General features: G+C 48.2%; 1 protein-coding gene across 2 annotated transcripts in view; it reads right to left on the reverse strand.

Moving 5' to 3' along the window:
* The window catches only part of PTPN2 (protein tyrosine phosphatase non-receptor type 2), a 102,457-nt gene extending 89,589 nt beyond the window's left edge, over positions 1-12,868 (reverse strand). The window contains exon 1 of one of the 2 annotated variants that reach the window (XM_040431266.1): positions 12,637-12,682. Coding sequence is in view for 1 of the 2 variants with exons in the window: in XM_040431265.1 (XP_040287199.1) it covers positions 12,637-12,693 (57 nt within the window). In the remaining variant the exon portion in view is untranslated. Of the gene's footprint in view, positions 1-12,636 lie in introns of both variants that reach the window. The other variant, XM_040431265.1, reaches the window with a different exon arrangement.
* Positions 12,869-17,860: the final 4,992 nt, after the last annotated feature.

The following is a 17,860-nucleotide window of genomic DNA, read 5'->3' on the forward strand; positions in this document are numbered from 1 at the left end:
TCAAGAAACATGACAGGTGCTCAGAAAGTCAGAGCTGCTTCAAAATGCGGAAATTCACATTTTTGTACCATAGTTTGTAAACGCTATAACTTTTGCGCAAACCAATAAATACACTTATTGCATTTTTTTTTATCAAAGACATGTAGCACAATAAATTCTGACACAAACTTGTATAGAAATGTAATTATATTTGAACAATTTTACCAGAAAAAGTTAAAAATACACTTTTTTTGAGAAAATTGCGGCCTATTTTGATTAATATCGGAAAAACTAAAAATCTCAGCAGCAATCAAATACCACCAAAATAAAGCTGCATTTGTGGGAAGAAAAAGGAGGTAAAATTAATTTGGGTGCCAAGTTGCATGACCGAGCAATAACCCGGTAAAGTTGTGAAGTGCCGATTTGTAAAAAAGGGCCTGGTCACTAGGGGGTATAAACCTGTGGTCCTTAAGTGGTTAAGCTAACAATCTGAGTTTACAAGTTTTTATAGCCTTAGGCCTCAAGCACACGACCGTTGTGTGCATCCGTGTCCGTTGTTCCGTTTACCGTGATTTTCTGCGGACCCATTGACTTTCAATTGGTCCGTGGAAAACTCGGAAAATGCACCATCCGCGTCGTGTGCATGAGGCCTTAGCTGAATGACAGCAGTTTTTCAAATGGTTTACAGCTTTAGTCTTGAACTATTGACTATCCATTCCCGTCACTTATACAAGTGTCTCTAGTCCTGCAAAAAACATATTTACTTAATCAGTTATCAGTGAGAGGCTAGGTTAACCATGGGTGTTGCGTTCCCTGTAACACCGGAACACAACACAATGGAAAGTATAGGTATTGCCGCTCCTTAACTGTGCGTTGCGTGCCATATAGTGAAGCATGTGAAAAGCATGCTTCTTCATGGTCACTTAACGTGTTTGTTTTGCGGTAACGTGACACACTGCAGGCATCGGCCTTTATTCTTACAGTAGAGAAGTAATTAATTATAACTTTTTGTGAATTGGGACATTTAAACTTGCTTTTTTTTATTCCAATTTAAATTTAGTAGGAGTCAGAGTCGGTTCATTTTTGCCGACTCCAGGTACCCAAAATTGCCTCCAACTCCTCGACTCCGACGCCACAGCCCTGGATACACATGAAGAGTGGACCACCACCATCATTGAAATAATAATAATAATAATAATAGTTTTTCATAGAAATATAGTATAAAAAAAGGAAATGTAAACTACTTTGAAATGGAAATATAAGTGTGTGAGTGTGTGCATGAGGCCTTACTCAGAAAGCAAACTATTGACCTTGGTGGGAATGAAGGGGAGCTGTGTCCATCACCTCTTAAGGCCTCTTTCACACTTTCGTTGTCCGGATCCGTCGTGTACTCCATTTGCCGGAGGTGCCCGCCGGATCCGTAACACCGCCAGTTAAACAGAAAGCATTTGAAGACGGATCAGTCTTCAAAATGCGTTCAGTGTTACTATGGCAGCCAGGACGCTATTAAAGTCCTGGTTGCCGTAGTAGTAGTGGGGAGCGGGGGAGCAGTATACTTACCGTCCGTGCGGCTCCCGGGGCGCTCCAGAATGACGTCAGAGTGCCCCATGCGCATGGATGACGTGATCCATGCGATCACGTCATCCATGAGCGTGGGGCGCCCTGACGTCACTCTGAAGCGCCCCGGGAGCCGCACGGACGGTAAGTATACTGCTCCCCCGCTCCCCACTACACTTTACCATGGCAAACAGGACTTTAGCGTCCTTGCAGCCATGGTAACCATTCAGAAAAAGCTCAACGTCGGATCCGGTAATGCCCTGAAACGACGTTTAGCTTAAGGCCGGATCCGGATTAATGCCTTCAATGGGCATTAAATCCGGATCCGGCCTTGCGGCAAGTGTTCAGGATTTTTGGCCGGAGCAAAAAGCGCAGCAAAAACGTTCCGGTCCGGAACTGAAGGCATCCTGATGCATCCTGAACGGATTTCTCTCCATTCAGAATGCATGGGGATAATCCTGATCAGGATTCTTCCGGCATAGAGCCCCAACGACGGAACTCTATGCCGGAACACAACAACGCAAGTGTGAAAGAGCCCTAAGGCCTTACGTACACAAACGTATTTTTGGTCTGTCTCCTATTCGCATTTTTTGCAGATCGCCCATTCATCTCTAAGAGTCTGTAAAAAAAAATGATATAATATGTACAGCACACAGATCTCATCCGTGCGCTGACTGAGCTGTCCACATCCATGCAGCCTGGCCACAAATTATTCTCTGTCCTATTCTCTGTTTTGCAGAAGAAACTGGCTTTTTTCAGTGCGTCCCATGAAAATTACGGGATGCACAAGGACCGCAAATCTGATATGGTCGTTAGCAAAAGGCCTAATAGTGATTTGTGATGGCTCTTTGAAGAGGCTGCAGCACTGTTACGAGTGCTGCGGCTTCTCACACCTTACCAAGCACAACGCCATCCATTGGAGAGCAGATGTGCTTGGTATCACAGTTCAGCTTGAATGGGGCTGAGCTGCATCTAGGCCACGTGACCAAGGAACATGAGGTTATGCTTATTTTATTTTTTAATTATTGGCGATTTTTATTTTATTTTTCCCATGTCACTATCTATACAAGAAAAAAAAAAAAATCATTGTATATTATCCTGCAATTTTCACACCGGCCACTAGGCTTGTCTTGAGAGCAGCTACGTAGGCCATAGACACAATGGACAGGAGCTGACCCCATTGACTTTTTACACATGCTCTGTGATGTGCCCCAAGGACATGGGGCACATCACATCATGTGAATCTGTGTTATCTACATAGAGGTGTTACTTGTTATTGTAATCTTGCCTGTGATAACTACTGAAATGTTACCCGTACAGAACAGGAATCCATGACCTACTATTATACCTTGTGGACTGTGTGAAAATTGCAGGATTATATACATTTGAAATAGAGATAGTGACAGAAAAATGTAAAGATAACTCACCAAAAATAAAAAAAATTTATAAAAATAAAATGTTTAACATAAAAGGTGTTATTTAAATACGAAACAGTCCCTTTAAGTCTATGACTATGCAGACGGGTTCTAGGTTTTAAAAAAAATAAAAAATAAAAAAAAATCTCTGGTTCCTAAGTGTAAAAACAAAGGGGGAGTTTTATCAGACTGGTGTAATGTAGAGCTGGCTTAGCTGCCCATAGCGACCAAACCAGTTCTACTTTACACCAGTTTGATAAATCTCCCTCACAGGTACCAAATTATACTTTTTGGTCGCACTGGTGCCCGCTAGAGCCCTGGCAGGGTCAATCTGTTATAGAAACCTACTCCTTTAGGCCTCATGCACACGACCGTTTTTCAGGTCCGCATCAGAGCTGCAGTTTTTGCGGCTCGGGTGTGGACCCATTCACTTCAATGGGGCCGCAAAAGATGTGGACAGCACTCCGTGTGCTGTCCGCATCCGTTGCTCCGTTCCGAGGCCCGCAAAAAAAATATATAGCATGTCTACAATGGCCCGCCCGTTCCGTTAATTGCGGAAGGCACACAGGCGGCTTCCGTTTTTTTGCGGCTCCGCGGGTTTGCGGACCGCAAAAAGCGGCACGGTCGTGTGCGTGAGGCCTTATACACACAAATTATTATTTTTTCTGTACATTTTGGCATGAATCCCTCGCAGAATCAACATGCACATTTTGTGGCACATTGACCCTTTGCATAAATATGAAGCAGTTCCGCTAGATGAAGACGCTGCAGATAAAAATTCCCCAGAGATTTCTTTCAGCTACCTGGGGTTTTAAAAACTCCATTCAAGTACATTAAAAGAGTTTTCTGGATAGGTCCTCACCATCTAATTGGAGGAAGTCCGACACCCGGGACCCCCACCGATTGGCTATTCAGGAAGGCACCGACGCTCGCAGCTCACCAAGCACAGCGCTGTACATTCTAGAGAGGCGGTGCTTGCAATATATCAGTCAGCCCCATTCACTTCTATGGGGCTGAGGCGCATAGGCCATATGACCAATGAACGTGTCAAAACTGGCCTAGGGGAAGCTGAGAGAAGGCCACAGCAATACTGCAAACATCTGATCGGTGGGAGTCCCGGGTGTTGGCCCCGCACCAATCAGATACTGATGACCTCTACAGAAAATCTCAGAAAATCCTTTTAACTGAAAACTGATTTTCAGGCCTTAATCTGTGACCATTCTTCCACATTTGGATTTACCCAAATGGGTCCATCAGGCTTCAGTTTCTTTAACTGGACAGCATGGTATTCTGTCAATCAAACAGAAATGGAAGCCTGCCAGAAACTATGGAACCCAAGTGTGAAGAAATTGGTCACTGGTTGAACACAGAAAATGAAAACACTCATTAAACCCAGATTTTTCCTTACTTGGAAAAACATTGAGGTCAAGGAACAAAAAGGGTAGATTTATCAAAACTGGCTTAGTTGAAAGACATTTTAGTCGTATGTATGCTTCCAACTTTGCGGAACAGTTTGGGAAGGGCCTTTTCTGCTGGTATGAGAGTCCTGGTGTGGAGTAACTCTAGTGAGCTGACCTCATCCCCACCAAACATAGACTGCCCCAATGCACAAGAGGTTGCCCCCTCCTCATTGATGGACAGTGCTAGAGATATCCCCTGCCCATCTCGTGCCTGCTCCGCTGCTCAGAGTAGTGGTTCAAGTGCAGAGGTTCTGCTGCTGCTGTCGAAGCAGTGCAAATGCTAACTTTGCATGCGCCACTACGGTTCAAGTAACCCGGTACCGGTACCAGCAGTAGTCTCTGCACTTGCGCTACTAAAGGCAACGACACAAGCACGAGACTGATGAGCCAGGCGAGATGTCCAGCCCTGTCCATCAAGAAGGGCGGGAACCATCTTAAGCAAAGGGGGCAACACCCTTGCTGCTCAAGGAACAAATTGATTCGCTCATCTCTAGCGCCAGACCTTCTCTTCAAACATCAGAGCCTGAACTCACAAATTCTCTTTCTGCTGGACGGCCATAAAACCTTCCCTCTTCTAAACCTTGAGGGAAGTATTTCAAGCAAAGAGAAGGCTTATAGCCACAAAGGTGGACCGACTCCATATTAATAACCATGGTTTTGGAATATGATGTTCAACAAGCTCATGTAGGTGGGATGGTGGCATGCGCTCATAATACTCTTGGAATAGGAATAGAGGCAACTGATCCTTCAGAATTTGGGTTTGTATGGCTTCCCTCAAACATAAAAAAGGGTTTTCTGAAGAGCATAAAGGTCAGGTTCCCGATGTGGGGAAAAAACTAAGTGCCATTGCCCATTCATCACATCAATGTGAGACCCAGGCAGAAGGACACAACCAAACTATCAGCAGTGGTCAGACAGCGCCATTTCTTCTTCATGAGGGGATAGAAGGGAACAAGCCAGGTGACACAGCTGGACGAGTCAGGTATCTCTTCCGACCCCTTCATACACACATGCATGCTCAGAGAAGATAGCCGCCACCGCCACACATCTGCTGTTGGGAGGCCCCCCATACACAATGGATGGCCACCGGCAACATTTATCGAAAGTCTATGCGCAGCTTAACGCTTGGAATGAGAAGCAGAGCGGCAACATACTCTTTTAACCAAGTCCACAATATGCTTCTATTTTGACATTTCGAAGAACTTTCCTTTCACAAGACCATATCTGGCCCCTTTATATTAGTTTCGCACAGTGGGGGACTTTTATCATCGTTGTTTGCACATGTTTTCAGCAGTCTTTATTTGCTCCTGATTTTTCACATTACTGTTGCCTTAGGAGCCACTTTTTTCCCCCCAAGTGGTTGGCAAGCAATGTCACACTCCAATAAAAAAACAAGCCAAAAAGTTAGGCGCCTAAAGCAGGCTTCTTAGGAGCAATATCTACCTGGCTCCTGGGATTTGTTCACCTTGGCCTACAGAGCGATTTATATTACTGCCGAAGACTATTATACTGTGTGCAAGAAGGAAGCTCAAAACGATCAGCAATTAAATATTAAGTTACATTTTACAAGCACCCAGTTCCCTTAAGTAGTGCCCTGTTTTCTGAGAAGATCAAAGAACGCTTTTATGGCATCTTAAAGTGCGATAACCAGAAATCTAGGAGACACGTCCAAATGCTGGAACCACTATTTAGCCAGTCTTTATATATAAAGAATTAAATTAGGCCTGGACAAAACAGCTCCTGCAGCCAGAAACAAAAGTTCAAGGGGTTGTCCCATGAAAAATATTCTGCATCTTTCAAGTCAGCACCTGGATCGAAATATATTTGTAATTGCACGAAATACAAGATTTCTTGTACCTACTAAGTTATTCAATAAAAAGTATCTAGATAGCGCCACCTTCTGTTTGGCTTGGTCCTTGATTTCTCTGTCCAACTTGGTAACATCAATGAGGTGGACACACATGCTCAGTTCCATCCTTCACCTGCCAACAGGCATATCTACCATTAGAGGTTTTCAGTAGGGATGACCGAAATTGTGTTTTCAAGTTCGAATTCCGTTATGGATTCCGCTACCACGGACCATACCTTATGGCCCGTGGTAGAAGAATCCATAACGGGATTCTTAAATAACCCAAACCTTGAACGCCGAACTTGAAAACTCAAGTTCGCTCAACACTAGATGTCAGTATAAACCAAGAGAGCTCCAGCAGAAAGGACACGCCCCACGAGCTACGATAGGGAGAGAGCTGCAGCACTATTAGTCCAGCAGGGGCAAATTCTTCAGGAAGGGCTCAAAGTGAGAGAAACTACCCCTCCCCCCCCAAAAAATAAATAAAACATAGACAATTTTGTTCACGGATGCACGGGGCTCCCGTGTTCTGATGATTACCGTGTTTACTTCCTAGTCGCATCCCGACAAGAGGGAAATGCCTCCTCAGCCAATCACTAGTTGCATTAGTAACATAGTATATAAAGCCCAAAAAAAATAAAAGTGGGGGAAAAATTCCTTCCCAACTCCAATCAGGCAATCAGAATAATTCCCTGGATAAACGACCCCTCTCTAGTAGCTATAGCCTGTAATATTATTACACTCCAGAAATACATCCAGGCCCCTCTTGAACTCTTTTAGTGAGTTCACCATCACCACCTCCTCAGGCAGAGAGTTCCATAGTCTCACTGCTCTTACCGTAAAGAATCCTTTTCTATGTTTGTGTACAAGCCTTCTTTCCTCTAGACCAGGGATCAGCAACCTTCGGCACTCCAGCTGTGGTGAAACTACGACTCCCAGCATGCACACTTGCCTAGCTGTTTTCAGAACTCCCATAGAAGTGAATGGAGCATGCTGGGAGTTGTAGTTTCACCACAGCTGGTGTGCCGAAGGTTGCTGACCGCTGCTCTAGACGTAGAGGATGTCCCCTCGTCAGTCACAGTCCTGGGGATAAATAGATGATGGGAGAGATCTCTGTACTGTTCCCTGATATATTTATACATAGAAAAAAGACGACTGAGGGGAGATCTAATTACTAACGTGAATAACCCTAATTTTGATAATCTTTCAGGGTACTGTAGTCCCCCCATTCGAGTTATTACTTTAGTTGCCCTCCTCTGAACCCTCTCCAGCTCTGCTATGTCTGCCTTGTTCACAGGAGCCCAGAACTGTACACAGTACTCCATGTGTGGTCTGACTAGTGATTTGTAAAGTGGTAGGATTATGTTCTCATCACGGGCATCTATGCGCCTTTTCATTCAACCCATTATCTTATTAACCTTGGCAGCAGCTGCCTGAGGCTACTTTCACACCTGCGTTCAGGTGTCCGCTCGTGAGCTCCGTTTGAAGGGGCTCACGAGCGGTCCTGAACGCAGCCGTCCAGCCCTGATGCATTCTCAGTGGAGGCGGATCTGCTGAGAATGCATCCGCCTGCCAGCGCTCAGCCTCCGCTCCGCTCAGTGAGCGGACACCTGAACGCTGCTTGCAGCGTTCGGGTGTCCGCCTGGCCGTGCGGAGGCGAGCGTATCCGTCCAGACTTATAATGGAAGTCAATGGGGACGGATCCGCTTGAGGATGACACCATATGGCTCAATCTTCAAGCGGATCCGTTCCCCATTGACTTTCAATGTAAAGTCTGAACGGATTTGCTCAGGCTACTTTCACACTTAGAAAATTTTCTAAGTAATAATGCAGACGGATCCGTTCTGAACGGATGCAAACGTCTGCATTATCGGAGCGGATCCGTCTGATGAAACATCAGACGGATCCGCTCCGAACGCTAGTGTGAAAGTAGCCTGACACTGGTTTCTACAGCTTAGTTTGCCGTTTATTAAAATTCCTAGGTCCTTTTCCATGTCAGTGTTACCGAGTGTTTTACCATTTAGTATGTACGGGTGACTTGCATTATTCCTTCCCATGTGCATAACCTTACATTTGTCAGTGTTAAACCTCATCTGCCACTTCTCTGCCCAAGCCTGCAATCTATCCAGATCCCTCTGTAGTAGTATACTGTCCTCTTCAGTGTAAATTACTTTACAAGTTTAGTGTCATCTGCAAAAATAGATATTTTACTATGCAAGCCTTCTACAAGATCATTGGCGCCAATGACCTGCATCACTCAGTCATTGGCGGAAAAGTCATTTCCTGTGTGTCGAGAGGGACCAAGAAGTATAGACCAACGTAAAAAGGAAATTACCAAGGTTGGATTTAGCCGTTTTGTGCAGCTTTTTTAAAGGGTAACTGTCATGTTTTCATCAAAAAATCCATTTTAGCATAGGTTACTGCTGCAGCAGCATTATGCATAAAAAAAATCTTTCGTTTCTTCACATACCACCGTTTTCCTTGAGTTTTTCCCTTAGTTACAGCTGTTTAAACATTTACAACAAGCATGTCAAACTCAAAGGCTAACATGGGCCAAAAAAAAAAAAATTTAAGTTTATGTGGGCCGCATCAAAAAAAAAAAAAAAATTTTTTACAATATAATGCAGACGGATCCGTTCTGAACGGATCCACCGTCTGCATTATATGAGCGGATCCGTCTCAGACGGATCCGCTCTGAACGCAAGTGTGAAAGTAGCCTTAGGGGCGAGAACCTGGGATCTTTCATCCCTTGTCCTATTCAGCTCTATTAGGGTGAATAGGACTTCACACTGTCCCTGCTGCTCTGTGCCTTGTGCACACAGCATCAGGGATGTTACCATGGCAACCAGGGCTTCTGTAGCATCCTGGCTGCCATGGTAACTGATCGGAGCCCCAGGCTTACACAGCTGGGGCTCCAATCAGAAGCTGCCACTGCACCACCAATGAGGGGGAGGGGAGAGGTCCCTGTGGCCACTGCCACCAATGATTTTAATACTGGGGGGGTTGAGAGGGGCTGGCGCACTGTGCCACCAATGATTTTAATGGGATGGGGGGTTGAGGGGGGCACACTGCACCACCAATGATAAATTTCCCCTTTATACAGGAGGCTAATACTGGCAGATCAGCAGTTAACCCCTCAGGTGCGGCACCTAAGGGGTTAACTGCCTCTGATCGCAGCTCCCTGTCAGCGGCAGGGTGCCGGCAATGCGATTCTGCTGCCGGCACCCGCCTCCTGTATTGTGTTAAAGACTGACTCTTACTATCAGGCCACACAGAGCGGCGCCCAGCGATGTCTCAGCACTCACCATTAGTTCTGTTCGCCGCTCCGTTCGCCTGCAGTGCTCCATTACTGTCTCCTCTCCTGCTCCACATGCTGCTGATTACTATCGGAGCGATGGGAGGAGACATCAGCTTCACTAGTGGGCGTTCCTTCTTCCTGGCTGTAGCGCTGTCCAATCGCAGACAGTAATGGGGCACTGCGGGCGAACGGAGCGGCGCCCAGGACTAATGGTGAGCGCTGAGACATCGCTGGGCGCCGCTCTGTGTGGGAAATGGGAATAGTCCTATCATTGGTGGCTCAGTGCGCCCGCCCCTCCTCCGCCCCTCTCTCCTCATTGGTGGCGCAGTGCGCCCGCCCCTCCTCCCCCCCTCTCTTCTCATTAGTGGCAGCGGCAGCAGCACAGGGGGAGGGAGGACAGCTTCCTTCTCCCCGTGCTGCTGAGAGAACATGAGCGCGCCGATAGCAGCGCTCATGTTCAGAGATACTAGACTGCCGGGCCGCAAAGATATTCATTGCGGGCCGCATGCGGCCCGCATGTTTGACACCCATGATTTACAATATGAGGACCTTCTCAAGATGGCTCCTCTGCCAATTCTCTGAGGCCAAAGCTGCTTTCCCTCACTTCCCATACACACTTGCTGTAACCAGCAGCTTCCTGCCAGCCAATCAGATTGGATTACTGAGAGACATGCCTCCTCACTCTGAAGTCTAATGCAGGCATGCAGTGTGAAGGACCGCCCCTCTATCTTCTGTTTACATTAAGTTGGAAGACAGATGAGCCCTAGCAACAGTCTATTAAGGGAGCAGTGGAAAGGGACAGGAGACATTAATGAAAGCTGTTATTATAAGGTAATTACAGATCTTTTGGCAATCATTGACAGACTAACTCAGGTATACATGCCTAGCTCTAATAAACTAACAAATAAAATAAATATGACAGTTATCCTTTAAGCAAAAAACACCAAATCTGGTTGTTGAATGGACGTCTAAGGTTTATATTAAGCTTCTGCGAAGTGGTAAATGATCCGCCGTATTAGGCCAATCCTGAGGATCTGTCACAGCAGTCATATCTGTAAGCAGAAGATATGCCGCTAGACTCAACACAGCCTCCTAGGATGTCAACAGGCAAGATATTAAGAATTCATTGGGTGGGAGTAAGAAAGTTACATATGACAGTGACTAGCGAAGCCACCATACAGCAATTTGAATGATGCGGTGGTCGTGTTTGCGCACTCCAGCTCCAGCTCTATGTGATTGCTGGAGATCGATGCTTGAAGAAGTCCCCTGTGCGGGTCGAAACATTGTGTATTTTTTATTATGCTCTTTGAAATTTTTAGTATAGGAACGGATGACGTCACATTGTACTATTTGTGCTGAAAACACCCCCGGCAGTCCCATAGAGTTTGGTGCACGCCCAACGGCTGCTCCATACAAACGGGGAACTCTGTGCTTGTGATGGAGGGGGTCCCACCAATAAGACTACACCCATCAGGCACTTATCTCCGACGCTGAAGAGAGGTCATAAAGTTGTCATTCTGGGAGAACCCCTATGACAGGAACTGTGCAAAAGGCTCCTTGGACATGGCACGTGCCAGCAGAACCATACCTGCATCTCTCTTCTGCATTAACACTTTAAGGATCAAAGGGTGGGTGGGGGGTCATGGCAACACTCCATGACTACAACCAATCACTGCTGGAGAGGAGGATAAATTAACAGGTAAGTAATTGATCTGTTATTATATTATGCATTACCCCACCCCCTTAGTCCATTATTTCATGCCGGTCAACCCCCTTAATAAAAACACTCATCCCCTTTAAGTCACACACGTGTAACTGTCCTTACAACTATCAGGTAGGCACATCACTAATTACACTAAATGGCATCTAATTCATGGGACGCACAGAGCGGCACTACTACGTAGACACCAGCAGGAGGCATCACTACTGGACCGAGCAAATCACAAATGTACAAAATGGCTAATACCCAGGCGCATCAATATATGGAAATGGAGGCACCGATAGCCAAGACACCTCACTATATAGTGACATCGCTGCTCTACGGGGATCCGGCATACAGAGGCACCGCTGCTCTACGGGGATCCGGCATACAGAGGCACCGCTGCTCTACGGGGATCCGGCATACAGGGGCACCGCTGCTCTACGGGGATCCGGCATACAGGGGCACCGCTGCTCTACGGGGATCCGGCATACAGGGGCACCGCTGCTCTACGGGGATCCGGCATACAGGGGCACCGCTGCTCTACGGGGATCCGGCATACAGGGGCACCGCTGCTCTACGGGGATCCGGCATACAGGGGCACCGCTGCTCTACGGGGATCCGGCATACAGGGGCACCGCTGCTCTACGGGGATCCGGCATACAGGGGCACCGCTGCTCTACGGGGATCCGGCATACAGGGGCACCGCTGCTCTACGGGGATCCGGCATACAGGGGCACCGCTGCTCTACGGGGATCCGGCATACAGAGGCACCGCTGCTCTACGGGGATCCGGCATACAGAGGCACCGCTGCTCTACGGGGATCCGGCATACAGAGGCACCGCTGCTCTACGGGGATCCGGCATACAGAGGCACCGCTGCTCTACGGGGATCCGGCATACAGAGGCACCGCTGCTCTACGGGGATCCGGCATACAGAGGCACCGCTGCTCTACGGGGATCCGGCATACAGAGGCACCGCTGCTCTACGGGGATCCGGCATACAGGGGCACCGCTGCTCTACGGGGATCCGGCATACAGAGGCACCGCTGCTCTACGGGGATCCGGCATACAGAGGCACCGCTGCTCTACGGGGATCCGGCATACAGAGGCACCGCTGCTCTACGGGGATCCGGCATACAGAGGCACCGCTGCTCTACGGGGATCCGGCATACAGAGGCACCGCTGCTCTACGGGGATCCGGCATACAGAGGCATCGCTGCTATACGGGGATTCGGCATACAGAGGCACCGCTGCTATACGGGGATCCGGTATACGGAGGCACTGATGACGCTACCTGCAGACATCAGGGTCACCACCAGATCCCCGGGCTTCCAGGATGCAGCAGGCACTAGTATAGGTGACAGCCGCACTACTCACTCCATAGAGCGGGCTCCAGCGGTTCTCCTCGTCTATGCTCTTAAACTCGTCCTCCATGTCTCCCGCTCCGCGGTCCCGCCTTCACAGCTCTCCGCCCTGCCGCATAGCTCTCTGCACGGACTCGGGACACGGCGGCGGTGTTTACGGGAACAGAACAGGAAGCAAGCAACAGCCCCGATCTGCGACACCAACCGCGGCACCGGCCTCCAAAACCACGCCCTCTTCCGGTTACTTCCACGCCCCCTTCCCAGCATCATTCGCTCACCCCTAACTTGACAACCGGCTACCTTCCCCGGCATCCAATCAGCGGCGCGCTACAGCTTTGGGGGCGTTTCCCGTTGATGCTCCGCCTATTTGGAGATCCCCTGAAGTCCCAGGGTAAACTATTATCTGTCGGGGACAGGTAGAGAGCGGACATCATCGGCGGCCACACTGTTAACCCCTCAACCACCTAGTAGTTCCAGGTTTATGAAATGCTTTGTTTTATTCTATCTTTTTTCTAATCCAAATGATTATTTTTTAACTCCTGCAATGTCCTGTTTCTATACAATATATTAGATCATGCACCTATATGGGGTCATTTATTATGACTTCCTATGGCAGTATTTGGTGTAAAAGTGTGATGTTATAAACGCACATGCGCCTAATTGTAGGCGCACATTGTATTTTTATGGAGAGTAGTGGGGTATGACAACATGTACGGCAGGGGCTGGAGAAGATCTCAGTCTAGTCGCACGGACTGCCGGAGGGTGCGTCTAATTTGTGACATGGCCTGTGCCTCCTAAATTAAGCACATCCTCCGGCAGACTGGTGTGAACCCTCCATCAGACCTGATAACCCTGAAAAAACCTGTAAAGGGGTGGTAGACTGTGCTGCAAAACCAAATACCACAGTGCAGCACAATATACTGCCCCAGCAGAACCAAATACTACAGTGCAGCACACAATACCACCCCCGCAGAACCAAATACCACAGTGCAGCATAATATACTGCCCCAGCCTAACCAAACACCACAGTGCAGCACAATATACTGCCCCGCAGAACCAAATACCACAGTGCAGCATAATATACTGCCCCAGCCTAACCAAACACCACAGTGCAGCACAATATACCGGCCCCGCAGAACCAAATACCACAGTGCAGCATAATATACTGCCCCAGCCTAACCAAATACCACAGTGCAGGACAATATATCACCCCCGCAGAACCAAACACCACAGTGCAGCACGCAATACCGCCCCCGCAGAACCAAATACCACAGTGCAGCATAATATACTGCCCCAGCCTAACCAAATACCACAGTGCAGGACAATATATTACCCCCGCAGAACCAAACACCACAGTGCAGCACGCAATACCGCCCCCGCAGAACCAAATACCACAGTGCAGCAAAAAATATGTCCCCAGAACCTGTCCTTCTGTGGTGGCCCATGACAGCTGCCACTTTCTGTACTTCTTCTCCTGCAGCTGTCTCTAAGTATGATATGGAGTAGTGGGCTGAGGAGGTGAGACATGGGCCACGGCAGCAAGTCAGCCCTAATGTCTGCATACTGCCTGGTCATACATAAGAATACAGCACTTGTGTCCAGTGATGTCTCCTCTGATGTAGACGTTCTCGTTCCTCATCTTCTCCATTGGGTAAAGACCACATTGTCGACTTATTTCAGCCATATTCAGTATATTGGGCAACTAGATGGGCCAAATGGTTCTGAACTGCTGACACATTCTATGTTTCTCTACAGAGTTTGTCACACAGACATCTTAGGTTCCTCACTTTTCCATCTTTGCCCCTACCTTCTCAACACACACTCCCATCCTGGTGTCCTATCCTGCTGAACCAAATATTAGGTGTGAGGAATATGGATTAATATTTACTGTCAGCCATGTCCTCACACCCACCATTTTCTGAAAGATGGCAGAGGAAATCAAGCTCCACAGGGGGGCTCTGCTTCAAAGCGCAGCCAAGATTGCAGAGGTCAGAGAACTCCACAGGTGTTCCTGGCCAAGCAGGCCACTTGCGTACAATTTCATACCTCCATTCAGAAAGCACAGATCCTGCAGGAAAACCTCCCTGCAGGAGGTCTATGCCATTCCCCAGTTCAATCCAATCCAGCAGACAGTATGGAACCGGCGATTTATAAGGAATTATGAATCATCCATCCATCCCAGGCATAATTCAGTTATCTTTTTGTGATCCTGGGGCTTAGCCAAACGTGCACGTAGTCCTGGCTTGAGGCTAGGATGCCCGGGAGGGGAGATATACATATCTCCCCACAAAAACCACATAGCAGCACCATGTTTGGACTCTAGTTGTGGCCGGAACCCAGGCAGATCAATTGGTACCGGAACCATCTTCCTGGAAAATTCTGGTCTGGGGCTATGAGCCCTAAGGGGTTTTATGGGTCATTTGCTGCCAGCACCAGAGAAGGAGGGGTGGACCCTACCCATAGGTGGAGAGGGGAGTGGCCGGCTACAGGTCATAAGCCCATGCAAGCCAGCGGGCGGTGTCTTTCTCTGAAAGGGGGTCACATTGTGCAATGTGATTGGAGGGACCTGCAATCGGCTGACATCACTGCCTCAGACGTGAATACAGCTAAGAACTCATCACTACCCAAAGGAATCATATATCTGGTAAACTGACTTATTGTTCTGCTTAACCCTGTTGTATCTATATCACCTGTATCTGTAACCTCAGACCACTGTATATATTCCTTGCAGGGTAGATAAAAATCAATGATTGAAAAAAAAAATCTAAGAAATCAGATTTTTTTATTTAACCACCTCAGGAACGCCGTACGCAGGATTGCGTCCTGGCGGCGGCCCTGTTATTACTCCTGGACGCGCCGACGCGTCATCTCGCGAGAGATTTCGGGCAGAGCCGGCCTGCGACTGCGCATTGAGGGCCGGCAAAAGTTAGAGGAGTATTTCGTCACCAGCCTGCCAGCCAATGATCGTCGCTGGCAGGCTGGTGCTTTTCAAAAAATCGAATCACAAGCCAGTTAACACATTATATTTATAAATATAATGTGTTAAATGGCTTCTGTGCTCCTCTGCTGGTCCTTTTCGTCGGTTGGTCCCAGCAGAGGAGCAGACATCACTGTGAGTACACACCAACACTACACTTAGCCCCAGATCACCCCCCATCACCCCAATTAACCCCTTGATCACCCCTGTCAATCACCTAGTGAAAGGGAAAAAAGTGATCAGTGTAAACTGTCACTTTTTTTTTCCACTAGTATTGACGGTTAGGTTTAGGATAGTTTAGGCCCATTTGTTAGGTAGTTAGCATCGGTTAGCCACTGTCACTGATTTGCTGATTAGCGTATCGCTAATCAGCATTGGTACTTTTATAGTATCTGTAAGTGATCAGAACTGATCACAGTCAGATCTATAATAGTATTAGTGTCACCTTAGTTCGCCTTCCACCCAAAACGCAGTATTTGCCCGATCAGGCCTGATCGGTCGCCCACACGTGCGTTCACCCACGCCCGCCCCACCGCAGTGACAAAATTTATTTATATTTTTCTATCACTGCACTATTACTTTACAAGCGCTGCGGCGATAAAAAAATCAGTTTTGATATTTTTTATCAATCGCAGCGGCTTCCGGTACTTCGCTAGCCTCCCATTTGTAAGACAGGCTTGCTTTTTTTCTTGGGTAGTCTCAGGGAATACCCCCTAAATTTAGTTGACCAAATGGCAAATAAGGGGTATTCTTCTGAAGAGGCCTACAGGCTTCTGACCCAGTCGGATGAGGAATGGGAACCCTCATCTGACAAATCCCGCGGGTCAGAATATGAACCTGTAGAAAGCAGTGGCAGTCTGACCCAAAGTTCGGACGAGGAGGTTAAGGTCCCTGATACCACCAGGCGTACCCGGCCCCGTGTTGCTAGACCACAGGTTGCGCAGGATCCGCTTCAAGGGCAGCAGAGTGGGGCTGGCGCTGTCAGATTACGTGGTGAGGCATACACCAGCAGCGCAACCCATCCTGGACCTAGTACCAGCACTGCCGTAGAACATGGTGAAGTGGCGAGCACCAGAAGGGCAGTTGAAGCTGGTACGGTGGCACGTGCATTAGTTCCCCCGTCGCAGCCACCGCACAGACAGGCCCGTAGAGTCCCTGAGGTGCTGGCAAACCCTGATTGGCAGCCCCCAACTTCAGTCGCACCAGTAGTTCCCCCTTTCACCGCCCAGTCTGGAGTTCGGGTTGAGACAGCTCAGATCGGATCGGCACTGGGGTTTTTTGAGCTGTTCTTGACTGCGGAGCTCTTGGACTTAGTCGTGGCAGAAACAAACTGATATGCCACTGAATTTATAGCCGCCAACCCGGGAAGCTTTTATGCCCAGTCTTTCCGGTGGAAACCCGTCCAAGTTTCCGAATTTAAAACTTTTCTGGGCCTTCTCCTCAACATGGGTCTAACCAAAAAGCATGAATTGCGGTCATATTGGTCCACAAACCCAATTCATCACATGCCCATGTTCTCTGCTGCCATGTCCAGGACCCGATTTGAGACTATCCTGCGTTTCCTGCACTTTAGCGACAACAGCACTTCTCGTCCCAGAGGCCACCCAGCTTTTGACCGGCTCCACAAAATTCGGCCCCTCATAGACCACCTTAACACCAAATTTGCAGATTTGTATACCCCTGAGCAAAACATCTGCATAGACGAGTCCCTTATACATTTTACCGGGCGCCTTGGCTTCAAACAATACATCCCAAGCAAGAGCGCCCGGTATGGGGTCAAATTGTATAAGCTCTGTGAAAGGGCCACAGGCTATACGCACAAATTTCGAGTCTATGAGGGTAAAGATCAGACCCTGGAGCGGGTCGGTTGCCCTGACTACCTGGGGAGCAGTGGGAAGACAGTCTGGGACTTGGTGTCACCCTTATTTGGCAAGGGGTACCAATTTCTACACAAGTGTGCCCCTCTTCAGGCATTTGTTTTTAGAACAGATTGGCTGCTGTGGCACCGCGCGACCTAGTCGCAGGGGCTTCCCCCAACGGCTAGTTACCACCCGTCTTGCAAGGGGGGAGAGGGCTGCCTTGTGTAACGAAGAACTGCTCGCGGTGAAATGGAGAGACAAGCGTGACGTTTACATGCTCTCCTCCATTCACGCAGACACGACAATCGAAATTGAACGAGCAACCAGTGTCATTGAAAAGCCCCTCTCGGTCCACGACTATAATTTGCTCATGGGAGGGGTGGACTTCAATGACCAGATGT

Source organism: Bufo bufo, chromosome 5 (assembly GCF_905171765.1).
Source record: "Bufo bufo chromosome 5, aBufBuf1.1, whole genome shotgun sequence".
Classification (NCBI taxonomy): Eukaryota; Metazoa; Chordata; class Amphibia; order Anura; family Bufonidae; genus Bufo; species Bufo bufo.